The sequence below is a fragment of the Ovis canadensis genome, chromosome 8 (genome assembly GCF_042477335.2).
Source record: "Ovis canadensis isolate MfBH-ARS-UI-01 breed Bighorn chromosome 8, ARS-UI_OviCan_v2, whole genome shotgun sequence".
NCBI lineage: Eukaryota > Metazoa > Chordata > Mammalia > Artiodactyla > Bovidae > Ovis > Ovis canadensis.
Window position 1 is genome coordinate 62,856,378 of NC_091252.1, and position 24,744 is coordinate 62,881,121.

The 24,744-nt window shown below is 37.9% G+C and overlaps 1 protein-coding gene across 1 annotated transcript in view; it reads left to right on the forward strand.

Moving 5' to 3' along the window:
* The first annotated feature begins 1,577 nt into the window (after positions 1-1,577).
* The window catches only part of TBX18 (T-box transcription factor 18), a 28,940-nt gene continuing 5,773 nt past the window's right edge, over positions 1,578-24,744 (forward strand). The window contains exons 1-6 of the mRNA XM_069599256.1: positions 1,578-2,304; positions 3,458-3,662; positions 5,905-6,006; positions 9,107-9,278; positions 14,908-15,075; positions 19,841-19,905. Coding sequence (XP_069455357.1) covers positions 1,998-2,304; positions 3,458-3,662; positions 5,905-6,006; positions 9,107-9,278; positions 14,908-15,075; positions 19,841-19,905 — 1,019 coding nt within the window. The 5' untranslated portion in view covers positions 1,578-1,997. The remainder of the gene's footprint in view (positions 2,305-3,457; positions 3,663-5,904; positions 6,007-9,106; positions 9,279-14,907; positions 15,076-19,840; positions 19,906-24,744) is intronic.

Below are 24,744 nucleotides of genomic sequence, written 5' to 3' on the forward strand. Positions count from 1 at the left end.
CTCCCAGGCTCGCGCCCGTCTTAGGGCAGGCTTCAGAAACCGGATTTGCGCTTACTTTTAAAGCTATACTACCCGCCCAGGGCGCCGCAGTTTGGAGGTCCTCTGAAGAGCGACCCGCTCCAGATTGTGCGCACAGCCTTCTTTTGCAAATGCAAAACACCTCGTCCAGGTTGAGTAGGGTTCTCAGTCTTTTAAAAGAGGCCTCCTCCGCAGGTTGCTAAGGAGTCGTTTTTGACCCGGAGACTGCTGGGCCCGCCGGAGGGCGGCGAGTGCGGGGACGCCTCTGAACACCGCTTGCTCTGCTTTCTGCTCTCCTGGTTGCCTTGGAGGAACCGCGAGTTCCCCCTGGAGCTACGGTAAAAAAAAAAAAAAAAAAAATCTCAGAAGCTACTGCCTGAATAGCTGTACTGGAAACTACGAGAGAACTAAGAGATAATGGGGCAGCGGACAGCGTGGAGGTTAAACAGAGCGAGGGAAAGAGAGAGAAACAAAACAGCACAACCCTTTGTCCCGTATTTTACATAAAAAATGTAAGAGCAATATGCATCATGAATTTTATTCTACAAGAGACTTGCTCTATTTACACGACCTCCATTAATTTTGTTAATCCAGGGCAAAAATCGAGTAGAAAGTACAAAACAAACTGTGCAGATACGCTTAGTGTTATTCAATTTAAAAGCATTTTAAAATTTGTTTGAAAGAAACATGTTGTTTCTAATAAAAGTGAGAAAAGTAGCAAATTGTCAAAAACAGGGAAAATATGAAGCTACGTTAAATCACAGAGACATTTTTAAAACTGCAATGGAAATCTTACTGCATCTTAAAACATATTTCACTTTGCAAACTGTTTAGGCGTCTTAAAGCTACGTCCTATCGTTAAAAAGTTAAAATCCTAGGTTTAAATTAACTATCACGGTATGAAAGAAATGGGAGGCTCCGGAAAGAGCGTTCTTTTTCTGACTAGTTCATAGAAAGAACTGAACTATAATAGGATAAAATTTTGCTTTCCTAAATATAAAGGATTTAAACATACCTTAAATTCTCCCGCCCTCCCCAAGAAAAATTCACAGAGTAAAAGAAATAAATACGTCTATACCACTCCCGGTGCAGAATGGGTGTTACTAAAGGCAGGAATGTGTAGAGCAGAAAAGATGGGCCTGGCGGCTGTGAATTCTCTCCACTCAAAATGTTCTGAGTTGTGGCAATATTAAGCGATACGGGAAAGGGACAGTAACTTTAGGTTTACTGAAAGATTTCTGGTATTCTAATGTGTTGATCACTTCGATTCAAAGCCAGGAACCTCAGCCTTTCCAGGTCCCGGTGGGGAAAGCTGGAGACTCCTGGGCTGGACTGGGCTGTGGGAGGCAGGGAGACTGACCCAGTTCAGCGCCGGGGTTGGCGCTTCCAAGCCAGATGGCGGCGCTTTCCACTCTAGGTTTTTTGCAACCTTGTAAGGAACTGGGCGCGGGCTGAGCGGAGTCGGCGCCTTCTGATTGGCTGAGCGTCTCAGTGATTGACAGGACCCCGGACTCCGCCCCCGCCCCTTTATTGACACTAATGAGCAAGTTCTTCCCACCGCTCTCCTGCCTGGAAGTGCTGACAGATCAAGGCAACAAATTTCAATTACAATCCCTAATTTGTGTCCGCAGAGTGTTTTTTACCCATGTTAGTTCTCGCTGGCGCATCAGTCGAGGCAGATCTTGGAGCAGCAGGAGGAGGTGGAGGGGGTGGGAGCGAAGGAGTCCATCAGTGAGAGAGCGCGCGCGAGAGACCGAGGGAAGGAAACTTGGCGGGCGCGTCGCTGGTTCCTCGGATCCCAACACAGTCGCGAGAGAGGAAACGCCAAATTTGTCTCTGCCCGCAGCGAGGAAGGGCGCTTATCTGGGCCTGCGGGAGGCCCCGAGAGTCGTTCAGATTTTGGTGGGGAAAGGAGAACGAGTGTGTGCGTGTGCCCGCGCGCGTGTATATGAGCGAGGGGCGGGCGCCGGGCGGCGGGGATGGCCGAGAAACGGAGGGGCTCGCCGTGCAGCATGCTAAGCCTTAAGGCTCACGCCTTTTCGGTGGAGGCACTGATCGGCGCCGAGAAGCAGCAACAGCTTCAGAAGAAGAGGCGAAAGTTGGGCGCGGAGGAGGCGGCCGGGGCCTTAGATGACGGTGGCTGCAGCCGAGGCGGCGGCGCCGGCGAAAAGGGCTCCTCCGAGGGAGATGATGGCTCTGCGCTCCCGCCGCCGGCTGGGGCGGCTTCCGGGCCCACCCGGAGTTGCGCAGACTTGGAGCGGAGCTGCGGCTCCCGCGGAACCGCGGGTGAGTCGGCCCCTCCCGCCTAAACTTCTTCCCTGCACGTCCCCTCCCAGTCCCGCGGGCCCGTACCGCCGCGGAGAACCTGAACTTCTGCGAGTTGTGGGCATGCGAGCGTGCGGTGTCCCTATGCACCCAGGGCAACTCAGCCACAGCCGCACTAGCGGTGGGCGTCAGGGCTCAAAGCTCCCGCTGCCCTGGCCGCTCCTCCGCGCAACTCGGGTCACAGTCCAGACGGTTAAAATGCCGCTTCCAGTCTGGCTTCTCAGGCGGCCGCCGCCCACTAGGCGAAGCTCACCCGTAGCAGCTGCAATTTGCGGCACTCAGCGGTGCAGATCTGTGCTTTCCGCATCTGCTTCCCTTGGGCTTCTAGCCCCTGGGTGCTCTTTTTTATTTCCTAACTTTTCAAAGCTAGAGAGTGGGGTGAGCGACAGCGTACCCCCTCCCCCCCGAAACCGAAACAAATGCCTAAACCATTTGGGCAAACCAGGAAGAGGGCGGTGTGTTTGCAAACGTGGTTTCCCAAGGGCTAGCAGAGCGGTTCCCTTGCCTCCCCCCACCCTTGGTTCCCGCTGCCAAGGCCGACGGCGATGTTGGGCTTGATTTTCGCGCTCTTCTTATTCCCTGTGCTGCTTTGCTAAGACCCTCCGGACGGCCGGGGAGTTTGGCTAGAGCGGTGTCTGGAGAGATTTCTAGAGGATGCTTCCGGCCGGGCCCTAAGCAAAGACGCGGATTGCGAAGCGAGGCCCAAGCATCTGAGACCAGGAACCCGAGCGTCAGGCGCTTTTGCTCTGTGCTCTCCATGGCTCCGGTGTATCCGGCACGGATCCCAGACTCCGGCTGCGGCACAAAACTTATTTTGGGGCCTTGACCCGGCGGAAGCAGGGAGGGTGGGGTGGACTTGGGCCGCACGCCTCTTCAGGACTTGAGACTTGGGGACCAAGAGGGCCCTACTTGAGGGTCGAGTGTCCGTCCCTTCGGCGGGCGGAGCAGGTATTTACCCACCCGTCGGCCTGTTACAAGGGCCGAATGGCAGGAAAACTTCCGTTTCTCCCGCGGCCCTTATCTCTCCCCAGCCGCCCTCGGGGGATTTATCTCCCCACTAGGCTTCCCATCTCGAGCCCTCACCGGTACCCCCTCTCCGCCCTTTGCTGCCCAGGCGGCTGTGAGGATGGCTTCCTGCAGGGCGCTTCCCCGCTGGCATCCCCAGGAGGCTCCCCGAAGGGGTCCCCGGCGCCCACCCTGGCCCGGCCCGGGACCCCGCTGCCCTCGCCGCAGGCCCCGCGGGTGGATCTGCAAGGAGCTGAGCTCTGGAAGCGCTTTCACGAGATCGGCACGGAGATGATCATCACCAAGGCGGGCAGGTAAAGGGCAAGCTGGCGCGAACGGCCCGGGCCCTGGCCTCATTCCACGCCTTGGTGGGTGAGGGAAAAGAATCTGCAGTACGGTGGTGTCTCTGGTTAGCAGTTTGTACAGATAAGACGAGGCCCTCGGTAGTGATTCACTTTTGAGACCGACTTTGCCTACCTAACCTGAAGTGCAGTCGGCGCGGGGCACAGCCCAGCAGTCCTCTCTGTCTGGATGCTGCGGAGAAATCACTGTGGCCGCCGAGGCGGTGACGGTGACTACTGATATTCCGTGGGCAGAAGTGTTAAAGATTCGTGATCCGACTTAGCATCTGTTCAGGTATTTAGTTAGACTTTCGTTATATTTCTGAAACTGTGGAACAGAATATCCACCACTACCACTACCCCTTTTTTAAAAAATGTAGTTTACTCTTTAGCAAAACTGTCATTTGCTTTTATAGATTCGAAACTTCCAATTGCTTCTTTATCCAAAGATTCGCTGGGAGTATGAGAATGTGCTGTGTTATACTATCTTGATATTAGATTAGGATGAAAATTACTGGAATCATCTGTAAACCATGTTTAATCTCTGCAAAAACAATTGCTCTGATTTTTAAAAACCATTCTTTCTATAGATTCACAGCTACTATATTTTTACCCCCCTAAGTGAAATCCAACAAATTAACCTAAATTTGCTGAGGAATACCAAAACAAAATTTGTAAGTTTTATCTATTTTTTAAAAGTGTGAAATTTCCACATCCATCAGTTAGTAAAATAAATGGATTTGTTGCACAGATCATGTTAATGTGAAGGCACACAGAAATATTTCCGTTTTTAAGTTTTCAGTTCATTTAGTGTAGTGAAATCTATGACTACTATTCCCCAAAAGAAACTTTTAACACACACAACTCTTTTAGGGAGTACACATGGCAAAAACCTGGATAGTATAAAAGTATCCAAACTTATTAGAAATTACAAAAACATATTTTATTGAATCCATATGCTACCTTCTACATTTTCACAGAGCTTTTATTAATGATCCAAATTCAGTCTTCAACAACACAAAGCAACAGTTGTCTTATAAAGGATGTAGTTAAACACCTTTACTCTTTATCTTACAGGTGCACTGAGAAAAACACTTAAACAGCCAGTGTATTTAACTGTTCTCATGCCTAGTTAGGAATAATGGACTTTCTTTTCTCTGAAGTGGTCTTTAATGGCATTATTATGGAAACATTTTTGGTAAATAACAGTACTAAAATTTGTGTTATACGGTTAAATTAGCAAAAATTAGACTACCTGGAAGGGTCCTAGACATAAATCAGTAGATGAAAGTTTTTTTGTTTTTTTCTTAAAGAAGGAGTTTTATATATATACATATATATATACACACACACATATATATATACACACACATATATATATATATACACAATAATTTGCTGTTGTATTCCTTGTTGCTGTGCTTTTTAAAAAGATAGATGCATTTACTTTAGTATCTCCTTTGATAAGCATCTCTGGGAAGCTAAAAGAAATGTGGGTTTCACTTGTTTTAATTAGCAAAGTTGTGAGTAAGTGTGGTTAAATAAAGTATTTTCAGGGCATGGTGGGGGAAGGAATGATTTGGTAAATATACATTGTGTTTAGTTTCTGCTTTCAATAAAGAAGTTTTACTATACCTTTCAAATTTAGAGCAACTTTTGCACTTCACCTTTACCATGCGGCAGACAGGAAGTCCTGTCTCAATAAAGAACATATTGTTTGGTTATGGCATGGCACATTGGCTCCTTGTGCTTTTTTATAACCCTTTTAAAATTTCACATTATAATATATTTTATCACTTTTAGAAATTCAAATTTTCTATTTCTACTATTTGGAACCATTTATTATTTGTTTTATTAAAGTCAGCCTGCTTACTGATTTTTGTTTAAAAAATAAAGTGCTTTTTGTACCATTATTTTTTCAGAATATATATATGTGTATGTGTGTGTGTGTGTGTGTGTGTATTTGGCTTTTAGGTATACTGACATTTCAGTAAACACAGAATGCAAGAACAGGTATAACAAATTACATTTAAATGATTCCATTTTGATACATCCCGTGTTCAGATTCTTTGGATTACATTTGCCAAAGTGAATGCTATAAATTTGTCCACATGAAAAGTAGAGTCAAGAGCTTTCTTTGCTTATTCATTCTTCAAGCATAATCATAACCCCAAACAAAACCCAAACCGTCTTTCCTCCCCTTTCTTATACATAGGCGCATGTTTCCAGCAATGAGAGTGAAGATCTCAGGATTAGATCCTCACCAGCAGTATTATATTGCTATGGATATTGTGCCAGTGGACAACAAAAGATACAGGTACAGTGATCAGATGGGTACAAAGGATAAGAAAGCCCCAGGATTTCATAGGCTATTCGGGTTTCATCTGTACTGACTATGATATTTGTTTCCAGAAGCTTGTAGAATGATCGGATGCACAGTCCAACCCCAGTCACTTGCAGTAGTCTAGATGGTGCCTTCTCTTGCAGTAAATGTGAACATTTATTTTTTGTTTTGTTTTTAATAGATACAGAAATGTCTTTAAGTGTTGAGGAATTTTAATAAGCGGCCAGTTTAGCGTTGGTAAGCTAAGTATGTCTTTTATGTTGATCACATTTTGATTAGGATTTTGAGAGGAAATATGAAGTAAAATTTGTAGATGTACATAGTAGTTAAACTGTTTCAATTTCTTCCTGATTATTTTGTGACCTTTAAATAAATTCCCCTTATTTTGTTATGTGCAAAATCATAACTGTTTACAGGCTTTTTTCTCTTTAATATGAGAAAATTATTGAAGATTCTTTATAATTTAGGAAAACAAAATAATAACTCATTATGATATCAAGACATCTTGATATCAAGACCATCTTTAAGCTGGTAATGAATTTGTTATCTTCTTGTTGTTTTTTTTGTGGCTGGTAGTTAACAGAATTTTTAAAAATTATTGTAATATTTGGGTTTAGAGAGAATATATTTATCTAGATATCAATTAAAGCTGGAAAAAATACTTTCTTCAGTACCAAACCAAACTTTGCTTTTCCTTCTGTGAGTAAACAAATCAACAGTCTTCAATGACAATAATTTTTATTTTCCTGGGGAGTTGAAAATGCTAACATTTAAAAGAAATTCTGAGTGGCAAGTTGGAAGACCCTGCTTTCATTTGGGGTCTTTTTTGTTTCTGTCTTTTAAATAAACACCTAGAACATTTAGTAAGTTTTTAAGTGAAATCAGATTTGGTTTTTATTACTATTTAAGATTTAGGGAGTCACTTTTTGGAAACAGGTTTATGATGTCAAAAGTATACAGATTTAATTAGTAGAGGCACATATGGAATGCTAAAAATATGGGTAGTAAAAAGGACAGTTTTATGATTTGCATTTTGTGTATAAGTTGTATCGCTTATTTTAATTAAATAATTCATTAGGGAGTTTTGTTAAAATTGTCTACTACATGATAGAAGCTAGAAGTGCCTTGAAGTTTATCTTTAAGTATACTTGGTTTAAAATCCATATTCTAATTTGGGTTTGTACAGAGGAAAACAGTGTAATTTTCTAGTGAGTTTAGAAATCTTTCCTTTCTCTTCTAAGTTTGGCTTCTATTTCTTCCTCCAAATCTCTTCCATATATTTTGGATGGCTTATTTTATTTAATTGATCCTTATTAGTCACATATAAAACAAGAAAAATTTCAAGTATTAATACTAAGATGCCAGATTTTAAAAGATCAAATTCTTAAAACATAAATTTACTTTCAGTTAAATTGCTTCTCAAGAAAAATTTGGTTTTAGCATTTGTATTTAGAATGTTTCACAAAGAATATGTAACATGTAGCATTTATTCTCTTAGTGGGTATGAAATTTTGAACTGTTCAATATGCATACTTTTCAAAATTTTGACAGAGCATATTGTTCTATTTATTTTGGCAATAGCTCTGTATCCATTGTGCTGCTTTTTCTTGCATTTCTAAGATTTATTTTCCAACTTTTTCAGCAATACTAGAAATAAATATTTTGGCTCATTCTCTGCTATCAAAGAATAGTATTTGGTCAAATGAAAGTGACTGATTTATTAGAATGTAAAACTCATATTCACAAAAGCCCATGCACAGAGCTTATTTATTGAAATTACACTGTATCAATTAAGGGAAATTGTTTTTATTGTTATTCTTAATATTGTAATAATGTATTTTTTCCCAAGAAAAAGAATTAGAGAATAGAAGGCATATTGAATTCAAAAGAGAATGAAATGTGTGAACATAGCTGAAACAGTGGGCCTCACCAGGGATATTATGAAAATACTTCATGCTATTTTAAAAAGAAAATTTCCTACTATGCTGGTAGAATTCTTTGAGACTATTCATAAATTGTTGCTTTAAATTGTATGCCATATTTTAAAACAAAAGGAAGACAAGCATCCAAATATATAATTTCATTTTCTATCCTTTTCTAAATTAATCATTGATACACTGGTTTCTAGTTTTTTAATTAGTCTATTTTAAACTAACAATAAGTGATAGTCTGAATATAAGATTAAACATTATCTTATATACTACTTGAAACATTTTTATTTAAGTGTGTTATTTTTATAGAGTCAGTGTAGTTGACAGACATAAACAAGTAGAATAGGATGTTTTGCCTCTTAATTAGAAAGGTAATATTATTTAGATAAATTGTAATTTTAAAAGTTTGATGTATATTTTAATTAGTGGTATAAAAATATAAAGATTTTCTGACAATAATAAAAAAGAGAATTAGAGGAGATAAAAGTCTATGTTTTATGATTATACAAACTTTAAATTAAACTGAATTTTAACTAAATTAAACTGAATTTTCAGTTTCTAGTGTAATGGAGTTAGAAAAAATAATGCTAAATAATAGATGGGACTTTTTTCCCTATAAAAATAAATTTACTGTACATTCTGACAATTTCCCCTCGACTTTCTACCATGTCTCTCATCAGTTTGAACATAAGCCTAAAATGAGGAGTGATAAAGAAAGTTAGACCGTTGAAGATATAACTCTCAAGTATTTTTGAGATTTCCTTAAAGTGGAGCTTGACAACTTAATAGTTTCTTCAGGTCAATTACATATCCAGAAGAAAAATGGAAACCATCAGAATATAGACAGAATGTCTAATGTGAATAAGTGTGATTTATCCAAATTGAAATTCTTGCATTTATGGTGGAAATAGCATGCATATTTTTCACTAAATCCTTAACATATCACCTTGAGTGGTCAGCAGGCTACCACTGCTTCAGAGAGTTTTTTAAAAGTGTTTGAATTCTTATTTATACGCATTGATTCTAAAGAGCAAATCCTTGAATTTTAGACTTAAAAGGGTGCCCATTTTGTCTGAGTCTACAGAGTTGGAAATTCCAAGAAAGCAACAACCCACAAACAGAGCCTTGTCTTTGCCTTCTAGGTATGTTTATCACAGCTCTAAATGGATGGTGGCGGGCAATGCTGACTCCCCTGTGCCACCCCGCGTGTACATTCATCCAGACTCACCTGCCTCAGGGGAGACTTGGATGAGACAAGTGATCAGTTTTGACAAGCTGAAGCTCACCAACAACGAGCTGGATGACCAAGGCCACGTGAGTAGAGGGCCTCCCTAATTTGCCTCCATTGGATGGCACGCCCATTATCTATACTGTGTCTGCCTGAAGGAAATGAACTTTTCTAAGATCATGACATTCCTCTCCTGGTTGACTAGAGTGTGCACAGTTGTGCAACGTCAAGGTTACATTTTCATCAGAGGCTATGCCTGTAGCCAGAGTATTCTGTGAAGCTTTTAATAGATAAAACTGGGTACTGCATTTGTGTTGGAAGATAATTTTAGCCAACACATTTGTTTGAAATTTCATAAAGTGATAATTATTATACTTTGAATATGAATTCTTGAAGTTGGGTGAACAGGGATAATGATTTATGGTGTCCTGCCTGTATCCTCTTCCTTTCCCAGGGGAGGCTCATCGCTTGTCAATGGTGGCCTAGGCTTATGTTATCTGTGTGTTCCATCTGCAAGCTCCCAATTGTTTTGTAGATGTCATTACAATGACATTACAATGACATTACAATATTTTGACATCTAATGTGTCAAAATATGTTGTAATAATAATTCCTTTTCATCTGAAAACTGAAATATGAAATATATGCTAAAGTCAGTAGTTTCAATAATATAGTCATTTTTAACACTAATGATTTTCACACAGTGTTGTTTGTAGGTGCAATATCTACCGTATTATCGATGTTTTAATAAATAAGAAACACTGGATATGTGCTGATTTTCACCCAGTGCTAGCATTTCTGTTAGCTTTCCGTTATTTGAGAGAGTTTTGACTGAAGCAGGATTGATGTGCCTTTTGAAGAGTGTATCGTACATAAAAGGAATACCAATTCATTCATTTCTCAGAGAGGTGACATGAAGATAGCTTATTTATGGGCCAATCTTTTAAAACAAAAAATGAAAACTGTCGTAAGATGGTAATACAGTGATGACAGCATGTGATTTGTAAGTTGCTAGACAATATCTTAAGCAATTGACCTTAATGAAGACATTCAAGTACACATTTCATTGTGGTACAGATGCAGTATCTGGATTTGTAAGACTCATCTCTCTCAAACTGCCAGTGCTTTTTATTTGTTGCCTTTTGTAATTTGAAGCCTAGTACATTTCACTTCTGAATGATACAACTTCTTGTCCTGAATTTTAGTACATTACTTTCTCTTTTTTTTCTTTATGTACATAGTCAGGTTGTAACAGTTCTTTTTCACTTGACTTCAGTGAAAGAACATTAGTTTCTTCTCTCTCAAGGAGGGAGCTAAGTGTGAAATTTTGCCAGTGTGTCCATTGAAGTCTTTACTTTTTTTTAGAATAAAAAATTGAAAAATAAATGGCACTTGATGTTGATGATTTTCAAAAGCTTAAATATACTCTATTTTTTGGAGTTCTATAGTTTCAGTATATATGTATATATATATATTTTTTTTGAGTACATATCTTTTAAAGAGATAATGGATCTAAAAACTATATGCTGTCCTAGATAAGATACAAATGACTTTAAATAATTTAAATAAATATGGTGATTTTATAATTCTAATTCTGATCAAATTACTGGCTTTATACCTAATACCTAATATATAGTATTAGATGTAGTAATTTATCTGTCTATGTGATTTTAGCTTCATAATTTCACTAGATTCTATTCAAAACAGCTTTCTCTAGAAAAACAGAACCAACAGATTATATTATACACACACATGAGAGAGATTTATTTTAGGGAACTGACTAACACAGATGTAGGGCTGGTAGGTCCAAAATTTGCAGGGTGGATTGGCAAAGACCCAGGGAAGACCTGATATTACAACTTGAGTCTGGAAGCAGGTAGTCTGGAAACAGAATTTCCTTTTCCTCAGTGGACCTCAATTTTTTTTTTTCTTAAGTTTTTTAACTAATTGGATGAGGCCCACCCATATTACAGAGGATAATATGCTTCACTCAGACATCTACTGTTTTAAATCACACAGCATTTGCTTAAAACACAAAATAATAGATTTCCAATTGAACCCCAGTTTTTTATACCTGAACAATTATATTTCGCTATTAAGAAAAATAAAAACTCAGAAAACAAGCAATATCTATAGAAGTGTGTCATCTTCCCAAATTTTTTTTTCTTTTAAAGTTGTGGCAGGATGTAATACTTTAAAAAAAAGTAGTGTGTGGGGGGAATGGAAAGAAAAATAGGTACCTATACATTTTGGAAGCAAGAAAATTGCCTTTGCTATTAGTAGAAATCACGTATTGCTTGATACTAGAGGAGGAGGTAGGAGGGAGAGTACTCTTGCCTGTTATTTATTTAAAAACAAAAGTTTTGAAGACTTTGTAAAATGTAGTAAGAGATGAAAAGCCATAGTCTCTGGCTTCAGTGATCTTCTAACTCAGACAAAAGAGAAGACTAGTGCACAGATTCGGAGAACGAAATGGCAACCCACTCCAGTGTTCTTGCCTGGAGAATCCCAGGGATGGAGGAGCCTGGTGGGCTGCCGGCTATGGGGTCGCACAGAGTCGGACACGACTGAAGCGACTTAGCAGCTGTAGCATCAGCAGCACACAGATTATTGCGCTGTTAGAGCAGCACAGTACGGCAGCCATTTTGTTCCAGCCAAGAGAGATTGGAAAGGCCGAAAGTGTCTGTTATGTTTTTCTTTTTTTTTTTGCTCAGTTTTATCATCCCAAATAAGGCAGTCATATTCTACTGTTGATATGATTCAGTCTGAGAAGACAACAGTACTATTGTGATGGGACTAACTTAGTCACTTTCTTGATGAAGGGACCTCGCAGGGACTCTCACCCCTCTGCCTTCATATGATAGCACCAGAACTAAGTAATATGCTTCTTTTGACTCAAACCTAGTGTCTTTTTTAAAAAAGTAATTTATTCTGCTTCATAAGAAGTAAAGAAATTGAAGGAGAGTCAGAATTGTGAAGAATATATATGAAAAGGAAATTGGAAGACTAGTAATGGCTAAATTTTAAAATATTAGTTATCCCACCAATGTCAAACCTAATGTCTTTAACATGGGAAAAATGTGTATTAACCTACACGTGAGAAAGAAGCCTGTGTTTATGGACAGAGATTTATGTTACTATCTGTGCTAATAGACAGTATCCAAAAGAAAAAATATCCTCTGTCTAAACAGAACAGAGAATATAGAACATGCAGATCAGATTATAATTATTTGCATTTCAGTAATGGATATTATCATTGTGGTCTTTTTGTTCATAAGAGCGGTGGTTCTCCTAGTTCTACTTGTTCTAATAAAAAGCAAATTATTCATGACCGTTTGTCATTATAACTTTGATAGTTCGTTAAAAAACAAATAATGCTATTTTATATACAGGAACTAAGGCTTGTTTAGCATTCCCTAAAAGTTTGTAGGGATATAGTAAATTCCTATAGGTAATATTGAGAATACATTATTTTTTTGAGTAATTTTCAGGTTACTGTTGGCAGTTACCCTTTAATGTGCAAACATAGGCATGCCTCAGCTATTTCTATACCCTACTCCCAGTATATCCCACCTTAAATAATTCTGGAGATTGTGTAAGGATATAAACAAATAAATACTATTAAAATATATAGAGCTGTATGGAGAAATCTGCTTGAGAGAAAAAAGATTTCATAAAACAAGAATTTACTTTTCATTGACTAGTAAACAGAAACCTAAATGACTTATTTCCTTCACTTCAAGTCCGTTAACTCTCGTCCTTTCAAACTGACCATGCCTTTTATTTTTGTTTAATGTAAAGTGACTTTTTCCAATTTTTTTCCAGCTCTGGAATTTATGAATCATTAGAATTAAATCTTGCTTTTTCAGACTTTTAATCTGATTACAGCCAGACATACATTTTATGTTTAACTTAGTGTATACACACACACACCCCACCAACAGGCAGTGTTTTGCAAAACAGAACTTATCCTTACTAAATACAGCACGTTCTATTTTTCTACTTTATTTGCTAATTTTACTTATCTAAAGATTTCCAGTTGTAACCCTTTAAATTGACTTTGTGAGTCATGAATAACTTGAAATTCTGTCCTTTTATATATCTGGAAAAAAACTTTTCCAGAGGTTGCCGACTTGGGTTGTGTCCCCCCAGATGACAATGTCCCCTCTTGTCCTTTATTTAGACTCATGCTATCCCTCCGTCAGCCAGGTGTGGTGAGTATCATCATTAGATTTACTCTCCAGGCATTTCCTCCACTGAAAGAAAGAAAATTTTAGGGTTAGAAAAACCTCACAACTGTTGGTTAATAATGGAAGGTAAACACATTCTTTTGGGGCAGCAAACACACTGTATAAGTAGAGAGATGTTTAGGTTGACCAGTGATTCTGAATTTGGTTTATTAAACTGTGCACTTCCTGAAAAGCATGAGGCAGGTCAACCAACCACTGTTGTTTTTTTTTTTTTTCTCAGACTTTTGTTTAAGCATTTCTCCAAACTTCTAACACTTTAAAGCTTGAATTCAAGTTGTATAGCTCAGGAAAGATAAAGATTTGTTAATTAAACTCATTAGTGAATAATTGAATTTGGATTTCCAGCAGCACATAGAAAGTCTCATTGGATGAAGCTGTTTCTTTACCTACCTCCTCTACCTTGAAAGTGTAAAACAAATGAAGAAGAAAACATTCATCCACAATTCCATCATCTAGAGATGACCACTGTTCATATCTTTGTATGGGTCCTTTTACTGTCTATTTTTATGTAGTTATGGTAAGTTTAAAAACAACTTGGATCCTTTATTCTAATTTAGGATTTAAAAAGAAGTGTTTCATTATGTGGCTAAAAATGTTCTAAAAGCATTAGTAATGGCTGAATTATGCTGTAACCATTGTGTGGATTTTCATTTACCTAACCAATCTATTCATGTCAGTGGTTTATAGTTTTTCCACTGTTATAAATGGTGCATTGCACATCTTTGTACATGAAACACTTTTTGGGATTTGGAATATTTCCTTAGGATAAATTCTCAGAAGTGGAATCATTGGGCAGAAGGCAGTTGAACCATATCATCAGATTCCTCGAGTTAGCCTGAGAGCTTTTTCATCCCCGGGCATCTGGGTTTTGGAAGCCTTGTTGTGATGGAAGCACGAATGCTGGGCTCTCCAGGCAAACCAGAGACTTTGTGAACCACACATAAGGCAAACCCTGGGGTATCCTTAAAATCCCTTTGCCCTTGAGTAGACATGTTCTAGTTACCAACAGAGGAAAAATCTTCTCTGAAGAACATCTTGGTGTGCAAATACTTATTTTTAGGGGATGGGTGTGGTGGAATTAAAATAATCATTTCAATCTCATTTTTAGTTTTATTGTTTTGGACTCTGTGTTCCATTAGGTTCATTATAAATAAAAATGCTGATGAATTTATTCTTGTGTTTTCAGAAACAGAAAATGTGATGCTATATTCATATGGTTGCACACCGGGCTTCAACCAAAATAATTACTTGCCTTTTTTGTTTTGTTTTGTTTGTATGCACACTTTCCAAACAGCTTCCTAATTGTCTCACTCCAGTTTTGATACACTTTATTAAATTGGGACTTTCACAGCCTTGGGTATCTTTATTTCTAACTGGGATTTGTTTTACATACTCAATATTTAGTCAAGGGGTTGAGGTTGGGTAGAAGTTGCTGACAAATTTGTCTTCTCTTTTCTTGATATAGATTATACTTCATTCTATGCACAAATACCAACCGCGAGTCCACATCATCCGTAAAGACTGTGGGGATGATCTTTCTCCTATCAAGCCTGTTCCATCTGGAGAGGGAGTGAAGGCATTTTCCTTTCCAGAAACTGTTTTCACCACTGTCACTGCCTATCAGAACCAGCAGGTATTGTTTTCAGACTTGGAATCTTTCTAGATTTTTAATTTCATGTGCAGATTAAAAGCTAGCTCTCTTTTTACTCTATCTGAAAGTTAAGAACGGTCATAAGTGCTTGCCATGTATGACATCCAGAATGTATGTATATGTGTATATATATATATATATATATATATACCCCCACCTGTCAACGCAGGAGACATAACAAAAGGGGTTTGATTTCTAGGTCGGGAAGATCCCCTGGAGGAGGGTGTTGCAACCCACTCCAGTATTCTTGCCTGGAGAATCCCATGGACAGAGAAGTCTGGTGGGCTATGGTCCGTAGGATTGCAAAGAGTTGGACGTCACTGAAGTGACTTAGCATGCATGCATATGTAGTAATAATTATTTATCCAAGATGCCTATGTAAAGCTACTCTAGTGAAGATTTCTTCAGACCAGAATGTCTCTCATGACTGGCAGTGTAGGTTTACTTTCCATTTTGAGACATTGAATCCTGATGTCATAATTAAAATTAGAAAGCTTGTGTACTGACTAGGAAATAGACCTGTAGAACATGAAAGTGAGTTATATCGCAGGACATGAGATTTGTCAGCTCACTTTATTTTAGAGCTGACATCCATGTGTTATGGGAAGTATTTCAGAATCATTTACCCTTCTTATATGTACAAGAGTGCCATTTCTTTAATTGTGATAGAGGGTTATACATACCCTTACTGTCTGAGAGATAAGCAATTGTGGAGTAATCCTTTCATTCAACTAGAAATAATTTGAGAAGTGAAATATTTCTTTTCTCTATAAGTGAGCATTAATATATGTCATTATTTAAGGCTGTATCAAGCAGGTGGAAAATTGAATGGAGGCAATTATTTGACCCATGCAATTTTCTGGCCAGTTTTCTTAAGAAATAGCAATGTAGCAGAGCAATGTGGTCTGTGGTAGATTTTTTTTTTTTTTTTTCATTTTCAAAGGTCAGCAGCATTATTTTAGATTTTCACTTCTCTTGACATTTATATACATCTCAGTCAACAATCTAAGGCTTTAAGCTCTCTGTTGTGTTTTCTTTTGTTTTAAATCTTCTTAGGAGATTGAGCCCTGCCCTGTGAGTTCTCCCTTAGGGCTGAGAGGCTCATCTGCTCTCATCCATGGGTGACACCACCCAGGCTGTCCTGTCCTCTCACACTCACATTGTCACACTTTTTATGTAGGCTTTTAGGAAGGAACATGAAATTAACCTTTAAAAGGGCTGAAGATAATTAAGATTTTTTTTTTTTTTAAGATATAGCCCCTTTTCAGGGCTTCTCAGGTGGCCCTAGTGATAAAGAACCCACCTGCCAATACAGGAAATGTAAGAGATGTGGGTTCAATCCCTGGGGCGTGAAGATTACCTGGAGGAGGGCATGCCAGTCCACTCCAGTAGTCTTGCCAGGAGAACCCCGTGGATGAGGAGTCCATGGCAGTCTACAGTTCATAGGGTCACACAGAATCGGACACGACTGAAGCGACACATGTACGCTCCCTTTTAGTCTTTATTGATTTTGTTACAATATTTCTTGTGTTTTCTGTTTTGTGTTTTTGGCTGTGAGGCATGTGGGATCTTATCTCTTCAACCAGGAATGGAACCGGAAGCCTCCTCGTTAGCAGGCAAAGTATTAACAACTGGACCACCAGGAAGTCCCAGGAATATATTCTTAAAATATATCAATCATAGAAAATAATTTTTTTTTCAGGAAAAATACATATAAGGAGAAAAGAGGCATTTTGTACTTTTGATACCTTTTAAACAACCCTGTTAGTCTTTCTTCTCTGTCTCTCTCTCTAATTGAATTATGCGTCCAATTAACTGTGTATTAAATGTTATTTTAAACATGTATTTTCTCCAAGCCTCTTTTATACAATAAATAAGATACAGTGGGTTTTTGATACATATTGGTGACTAATACCAATTCACAAATGCTGATAAATCAGTTAAGAGGATGGAAAAGTTGGAAGAAAGGAAATTGATCATGAATTATGCAGTAGTTCTTTTTTTTTTTTTAACTTCCCAGCTGTATTTTGAAGAACTTATGGGAAATTGGCAGGCTTCCATGCCTGGTGGTTACCAGCATAAGCTCTGAAACTTGGGGTCCCAGTCCAGTTCTATGGCCGAGTAACCTTATAATCATAAAAAACTTAAGCTGGTATAAAAGAAAACATAAAATTGGGATAATAACTACATCTAAGTTGCTATGAGAATTAAATGAAATAATATGTGCAAAACTCATATTCCAGCATACATGGTATGCACATAATAGATGTGATGTCAGTATAATGATGCTGGTGATTGCAATGTGCCTCTATTTAAACAAGCACTATGATATAAATCTGAACTCTTTTTTATTTTTTTAATTTAAAAATTTATTTATTTATTTATTTTAATTGGAGGCTAATTACTTTACAATATTGTAGTGGTTTTTGCCATACCTGAATCAGCCATGGGTGTACTTGTGTTCCTATCCTGAACCCCCCTCCCACCTCGCTCTCCATCCCATCCCTCAGGGTCATCCCAGTGCACCAGCCCTGAGCACCCTGTCTCATGCATTGAACCTGGACTGGCAATCTGTTTAACATATGATAATATACATGTTTCAATGCCATTCTCTCAAATCATCCCACCCTCGCCTTCTGCCACAGAGTCCAAAAGTTTGTTCTTTACATCCGTGTCTCTTTTGCTGTCTCGCATATAGGGTCATTGTTACCATCTTTCTAAATTCCATACTATGCGTTAATTATACTGTATTGGTGTTTTTCTTTCTGACTTACTTCACTCTGTATGATAGGCTCCAGTTTCATCCACCTCATTAGAACTGATTCAAGTAACATTCTTTGTAATAGCTGTAAACTCTTTTTTAAAAATTATTTATTTTTATTTTACTTTACAATACTGTATTGATTTTGCCATAAACTCTTTTTTAAAATGCTATTTTTTTACTATGTTTTTCCATTTATTTATAGCTCAGAAGTATTTTTTAAACTTCTTCCCCTGCACTTTATTTTTTTTATTTTTAATTTTTTTATTGGAGTGTAATTGCTTAACAGTGTTGTGTTAGTTTCTGCTGTACAACAATATGAATCATTCATATGTATATGTGTATATCCCCTCTGTCTTGAACCTCCTTCCCACCCCACCCCAACATCCCACCCCTCTAGGTCATCACAGAACCCCAAGGTGAACTTCCTGTGCTATACAGCAGCTTCCCATTAGCTATCTATTTTACTCATGGTAGTTTATATATGTCAATATTCCTCTCCCAATTTATTCCACCCTCCCCTTTCCCTCTGTGTTAAAATACTGTTTTAAATGAATGTTTAAGTTATTAAGTGTTCTTTAAGCATTATTTAAATGAACAGATAATTGAGTTATAATGAATTATAAAGAATTCTTTCAATGGCAGAGTGGTAGACATAGTGAATTACTTAGCAGACCCTTACATTATCTTGTTATAATATAGTTTCATCCGCAAACTTGGAGAAGGAAATGGCAACCCACTCCAGTATTCTTCCCTAGAAAATCCTGTGGACAGAGGAGTCTGGTGAGCTGCTGTCCATGGGGTTGCACAGAGCTGGACACGACTGAAGCGACTTAGCAGCAGCATCCACAAACTAAGACAGTAGCATATGGAATACACCTGCCTTCGGTGTTGCAAAGCTGATTGGCAGATGGCTGAAAGTACACACAACATGATATAGGGGGATTTCAGGTGACTCTCCAAAGATGCCTTTCTTTGCCCGAGTGTCATTCAGCAGTGTTCATTTGTCCTTGACCAAAATGGCACAATTAGAACTTAGTAGATTCTACTAAACCAAGGAACACAGAAAAACAAAGCATGATGTGCTTCTTAGAAAATAGGCTATAAACTTCTCTGGGCAAGATGGAGATATGGTCAGAAACAGATGGGATGTTGTTTATTAGTGTCAATTTCAAGATGGTATAACTAAAAAAAATTGTTTTTAATGGAGATGATTAGACCACTTATAAAAAAATTTCCCTCATATCTTGGGATCTTCCTGAATAAAAATCTAGTTGTAAGTCAACAAATTACAGCTGTAGTTAAAATGAAGCTATTATTTATTTCTCCTATGTGTATAAGATTGAATCTTATTAAAACCTTCAAGTCATGGTTACCTTTGGTTAGACATTCACTGTAGTGCTCTGACCAGGTCACGACTCCACAGATGAAAGAGGAGATGAGAGCTGTAAAGATGATTTGAGGAGAGACAAAGGAAAACGGAAGGCAGGAACGTTCAAGGAGTATATATTGCCTATTTCTGAAGAACATTAACAACATTTCAGTGTATAAGTTGCTGTTAAATAGAAGTTGGGTATTAGCTGTTCTCCATCACCACTACTGCAAGAGAAGCAGACACATTTCACGGAATTTTTAGGGAAGAATTTTAAAGAGATTGTCAAACGAAGGGCAGTTATCAACAGATGATTCAGAATCCCCTTCTCTAGGAATATTAATAGCAAAGCAAACTTTATTACAGTGCTTGGATAGAAGTAGGGGAATGTTCTTTTCATAGCAAATGAATGTCTAGACGACTTCTGAAATATTCTTGTAGCTTTGCTACGAAGACAATAAAATACCCTAGAAACAGGGGAGAAGAACACAGTAGAATCCTCTAACAGTTGATTCTGGAGTTTCTTTTAGTTTTTCCATCACTACCATTTTTTATAACCTTCCTTGGCTTTTATCTTAAGACTTGATGTGATTTTTTTTTTTCCAACTCTGCAGATTACTCGCCTGAAAATAGATAGGAATCCCTTTGCCAAAGGCTTCCGAGACTCTGGGCGTAACAGGTGAGTCTTAGTTAAAAACACTCTGGCTGTGATAAATACATTTGATTTTTATGGTGAGTTTTCCACTACAAAGTTGACAGTTAAATTTACTTACGTGATTCTGAAATCATTTCTGATGCAGTTTAAATTTGTTAATATCATTGAGGCATGAATATAACTTATTTTGGGTGCATCATTGAGGCTTACTCGTTTCTAAGCTGAATGTTGATGTGAAATGCTGGGGTAAAAGCGGAAGTTCTCAGGGTATACAGTGTGTGCTGCCTCTGAAGGGGCTTTGTAGAAACCTGTGTCTCCAGACCCAGGATCTTTAATATCCCAAGTCAAAATACTGTCTGCATCTGCTCTTGGTTTAGAATTTGCTTATCAATGTCACAACTATGTATTGATCTCTCTTCGAAATATGACAGAGACTCTTGTTCACTCAGATTTTCAACTAGAATTTGAAACTACTCCCCACTGCCAAGACAGCTGATGTTCTTTAGTTTCCAAATTTGTCTTGGCTCTACTGACAGCCACACACTTGTTTATTTTTTCTGTGTCGTGTTTTATGGTGTTTGTACTAAGTGGGAGAGCTACAGTAATGAATTCCACTCTATTACTCTTTATCAAAAAGCAGATCTCCTTAGTCTGTGTGCCAAGAGTTTTTTAATTTATTGATATGATTCTATTCCAATAGAGTTGGTGTGACATTTTCTAAAATATTTTATAACTGTTGATAGTAATAATAGACTAACGTTCTCCAGATGCCCTCTCTGGGTAAGACTTTGACTTAAATGTTTTGAAAATCATTTTGTTTTTAAAAAGTACTTGAGACATTTTTATCACTTTATTCCAGACATTATTCTAATACTTCTTAAAAACTTGGTATTGATAGGCTGTGGCTATATGAGGTTGAAACCCTCGATTATCTTATTTTAGGAACAATTTCACTTAAAATTGTAGAGAGAAAACAATTACGTAGGAGTCCAGACTTTTAGTTCTTTCAGATGATTGGCTGAGCAAGGTAAGCATAGACAGAGACCTTTTCTCAGAATGAACTTATGTGCCTGCAGAAAGACTTGATTTCAGCTTCATGTGCAATGGCTGTTTTATTTATTTATTTTCTTTTTCAGATTATTTTCCATTGTGGTTTATTATAAGATATATATATATATTTTACTTTACAATACTGTATTGGTTTTGCCATACATTGACATGAATCTGCCACAGGTGTACGTGAGTTCCCAACCCTGAACCCCCCTCCCACCACCCTCTCCATATCATCTCTCTGGGTCATCCCAGTGCACCAGCCCCAAGCATCCTATATCCTGTATTGAACCTAGACTAGCGATTCGTTTCTTACATGATAGTATACATGTTTCAATGCCATTCTCCCAAATCATCCCAAATATTATAAGATATTGAATATAGTTCCCTGTGCTATACAGTAGGACACTGTGGTTTATCTGTTTTATATATAGTAGAGTATATCTGCTCATCACTAGTTTATCCCTCCCCCTTTGGTAATGCAGTGGTTCTTTTAAACACCATGTACTGTGAGGACTGGGCATCACCGACCTGATGGACATGAGTTTGAGTAGGCTCCGGGAGTTGATGATGGACAGGGGAAGCTTGGCGTGCTGCAGTTCCATGGGGTCACGAAGAGTTGGGCACAACTGAGTGACTGAACTGACTGAATATCAGGACTTAAATGTATGAGTGTAGAATAGCCTCTAACTTAGCGCAGGCAGATCAGTAAGACTGACTAATAATGCTGCTTCTGTCTGAAATCCTTTACTCTGTAGGAAGATTTCCAGGTGTTCCTACCATATGTCTGCTGTACTGAGATTATTCTATTGTTTTAGATGTCTCTTTCCATGTGGAGAAAAACTTTGCTTGGCTTTTGTTACATCATTGCATGAGCTCCTAGTTAACATTTGCTTTTCAGAGGAGTTTCTGAAAGTTGAATAAATCAGTAACTGAGGTGCTTATTGGTGAGATGACTGGGAGCCCCTGGGATGATTCCTTTTTTGACCTTGACAAATACTTTGATGAAATCTTCTTGTGACTCTTCTGATAGCAGAATATTTATCTATTTAAGAACCTTGCATTGCTTTCAGTTTTTGTTTTTTAAGCAGAGAATGAATTTACTGAAACTCACTGAAACTCCAGGAAGGCAGCAGTGAGACTTGAGACTATACTGTGCTCTGCTTAGTCATTCAGTCATGTCCAACTCTTTGTGACCCCATGGACTGTAGCCTGCCAGGCTCCTCTGTCCATTTAGATTCTCTAGGCAGGAATACTGGAGTAGCCTGCCATGCCCTCCTCCAGGGGATCTTCCCAACCCAGGGATCGAACCCAGGCCTCCCACATTGCAGGCAGATTCTTTCCTGACTGAGCCATCCTGGGAAACCATGCGACAATACTGCCAGGACTAATTCCAGGCTCTCCTGTAGGGTGACTCTGGCAAAGACCTCACTGCTGTTGACATTGTGGGGTCACATGGCTTGAACACTGTCTTTTTTTTTCCTTCTACATTTATTGAGATGTCATTGACATATAGCACAGCTAAAGTTTAAGGTGTACCACATAATGATTTAACGCTCATACATCATGAAACGATTATCACAATAAGTTTAGTGAACATACATCATCTCATATAGGCATAGATTAAAGAAATAGAAAAAGTTTTTTTCCTTGTGATGAGAACACATAGAATTAACTTTCTTATATAACGTAGAGCAGTGTTAGTTATATTTATCATGTTGTACATTACTGTCAGTTCATTTTTGAAGTGGTAACCTTAAACAGTTTTAAAGATGTATTTTGGGTAGTATTTATAGTATAGTGGATAAGCCTGTAAATGGAAGTGAGATGATAGATACATATTGAAAGTGAAAGTGAAGTTGCTCAGACATGCCCTACTCTTTGCAAGAGTCATATTAGACACATATTAGGTTGGCCAAAAAGTTCATTCAGAATAGTTTTCCATAAGATGTAATGGAGAAACCCAAACGAACTTTTTGGCCAACCGATATTGCAAGGCTTCAAAAAGAATTTTAGGTAAGTTGGCACAATTAAAAGGTGTTTTTGTTGTTGTTGTTGTTTTTGGATAAGTTAAAAAAAAAAAATCAGAGGCATCGGTCAAAATAAACCACTAAGCCTCTTGTTTGGTATCATGAGGTAAAAATTCTAGGTTCCATAGAAATTTTTCTTTCCTTTCACTGTTGAAGGAGTATAAGCCATTGCAGTCATGGTGCTGGCTACTGTTTATTTCCTGATTCTATACCTTTTAAAGTTTTTAACAGATATGAAAAAAATAGTGAATTATATCTTAACGCTTTTTAAAAGGTTGTTAAACTTTCAAATTTTTATTTTGCTCCAACTGTTTAAATAATATCTTAATATAGGAAAAAACCTACTGAGCTTATATGTAGCTTCCCTGCTGGTGAAATGAATAGTTTCACTTTTTTTCTCATTAAAATGAATTCTCCTGTTTGTGACAGACAAACTCTTCAGTGCTTATTTTTGAATGCTAAATATCTATGACTCAATATTAACTATCTGTGAATCAATATTAAATACTTAAACATTTTCCACTGATAAATGCGAAAGACATTTTATGGAAAAGAGAGAATGTGGTAAGCTTTAAAGATTTCTAACTTGCGTGTTATTTTCCTTAAGAAAAAAAAAAGAGCCCAAGTTATCTATAATATCAGGAGGGTGCATTGGTGCTGAGGACTTGGGGAAGGGGTGATCTGTTTTTATATATTAATAGAGGAAAAATCCCATGAGAAAAAGTACAAAATATTTCTTTAATACCCCTGATTTTGATGTACTGTTACTACTTTTTAACATACATTCTGTTTTTATTTTTTCTCTATACATGAAATAAATTATGCAGGACAAGAAATAAACTTGGACTTGTGATTTTTTTAAACTTTATAAAACAATTTGCTTTAATTAAAAATTATACCTTCCTGGCTATTTATGGTCCTACAGCCTATTTTATAGAAATCAGTAGCTTCAGCCCTTAAAAGCGCTCCTGCAGGACATTTGTTACGTGAAGGAGAATTTATGTGCTGAGAATAGTTTCATTCTTAAGTTAGGCCTTAGGGTTGACCCTATAAAATCTTTTACTCAGGAAGGTACAAAAATTTCTTCTCTTTAAATACTTTAGGAAAAAACATAACCATTTTACTAAATAAACTAGGCTATTTGATAGCATAAATTAGGGCGGTGATAAAATGTGGAAATTGTTCAAAGGCATCTTGTATAAATTATCGCCTTGGCTACACTCCTGCAGGAGGTGCCTTTTATCTTTTCTTTAACTAGACGGGAAAAGTCTCCATTACTGGGGAAAATAAAGACTTTTTTTTTTTAAAGTCCAGATTCAGCTAATAAATATTTTATAACTGTTTCCTGCAAAATATCTGAAATCCTTTCTGGAACTTGTAGTGTGAAACAGCAGCCTCAAGAAAAATATCAATAGGTCCAAATCAGACCACTTGTAGATCTGTAACCTTCAGAGCATCTCATTAAGGCTTAGGGTTACCTATTTGTGAGGATTAGTAACTTCTCCCTAAGAATTTGGAGTATGGGTATGTATTTGAAACATAGTCAAGTTTATACTGCTAAAGCAAATAATGCACTGATGCTCATCTCCACGGTTAATAAATTTCTAAGTCCTGTAAATATTCATTAATTGCCTCTTAGTAGATTCCCCCTGAGGCCCCTCCAGGACTACTTAGGTATCCTGAATATTTAAAACTAATTACAAAAATTCATCTGTGTTTAACAAAACAGTTTAGGACAAAACTGTGTCCTAAATTCTTTAACTTAAAAAAGCTTGTTTCTAGA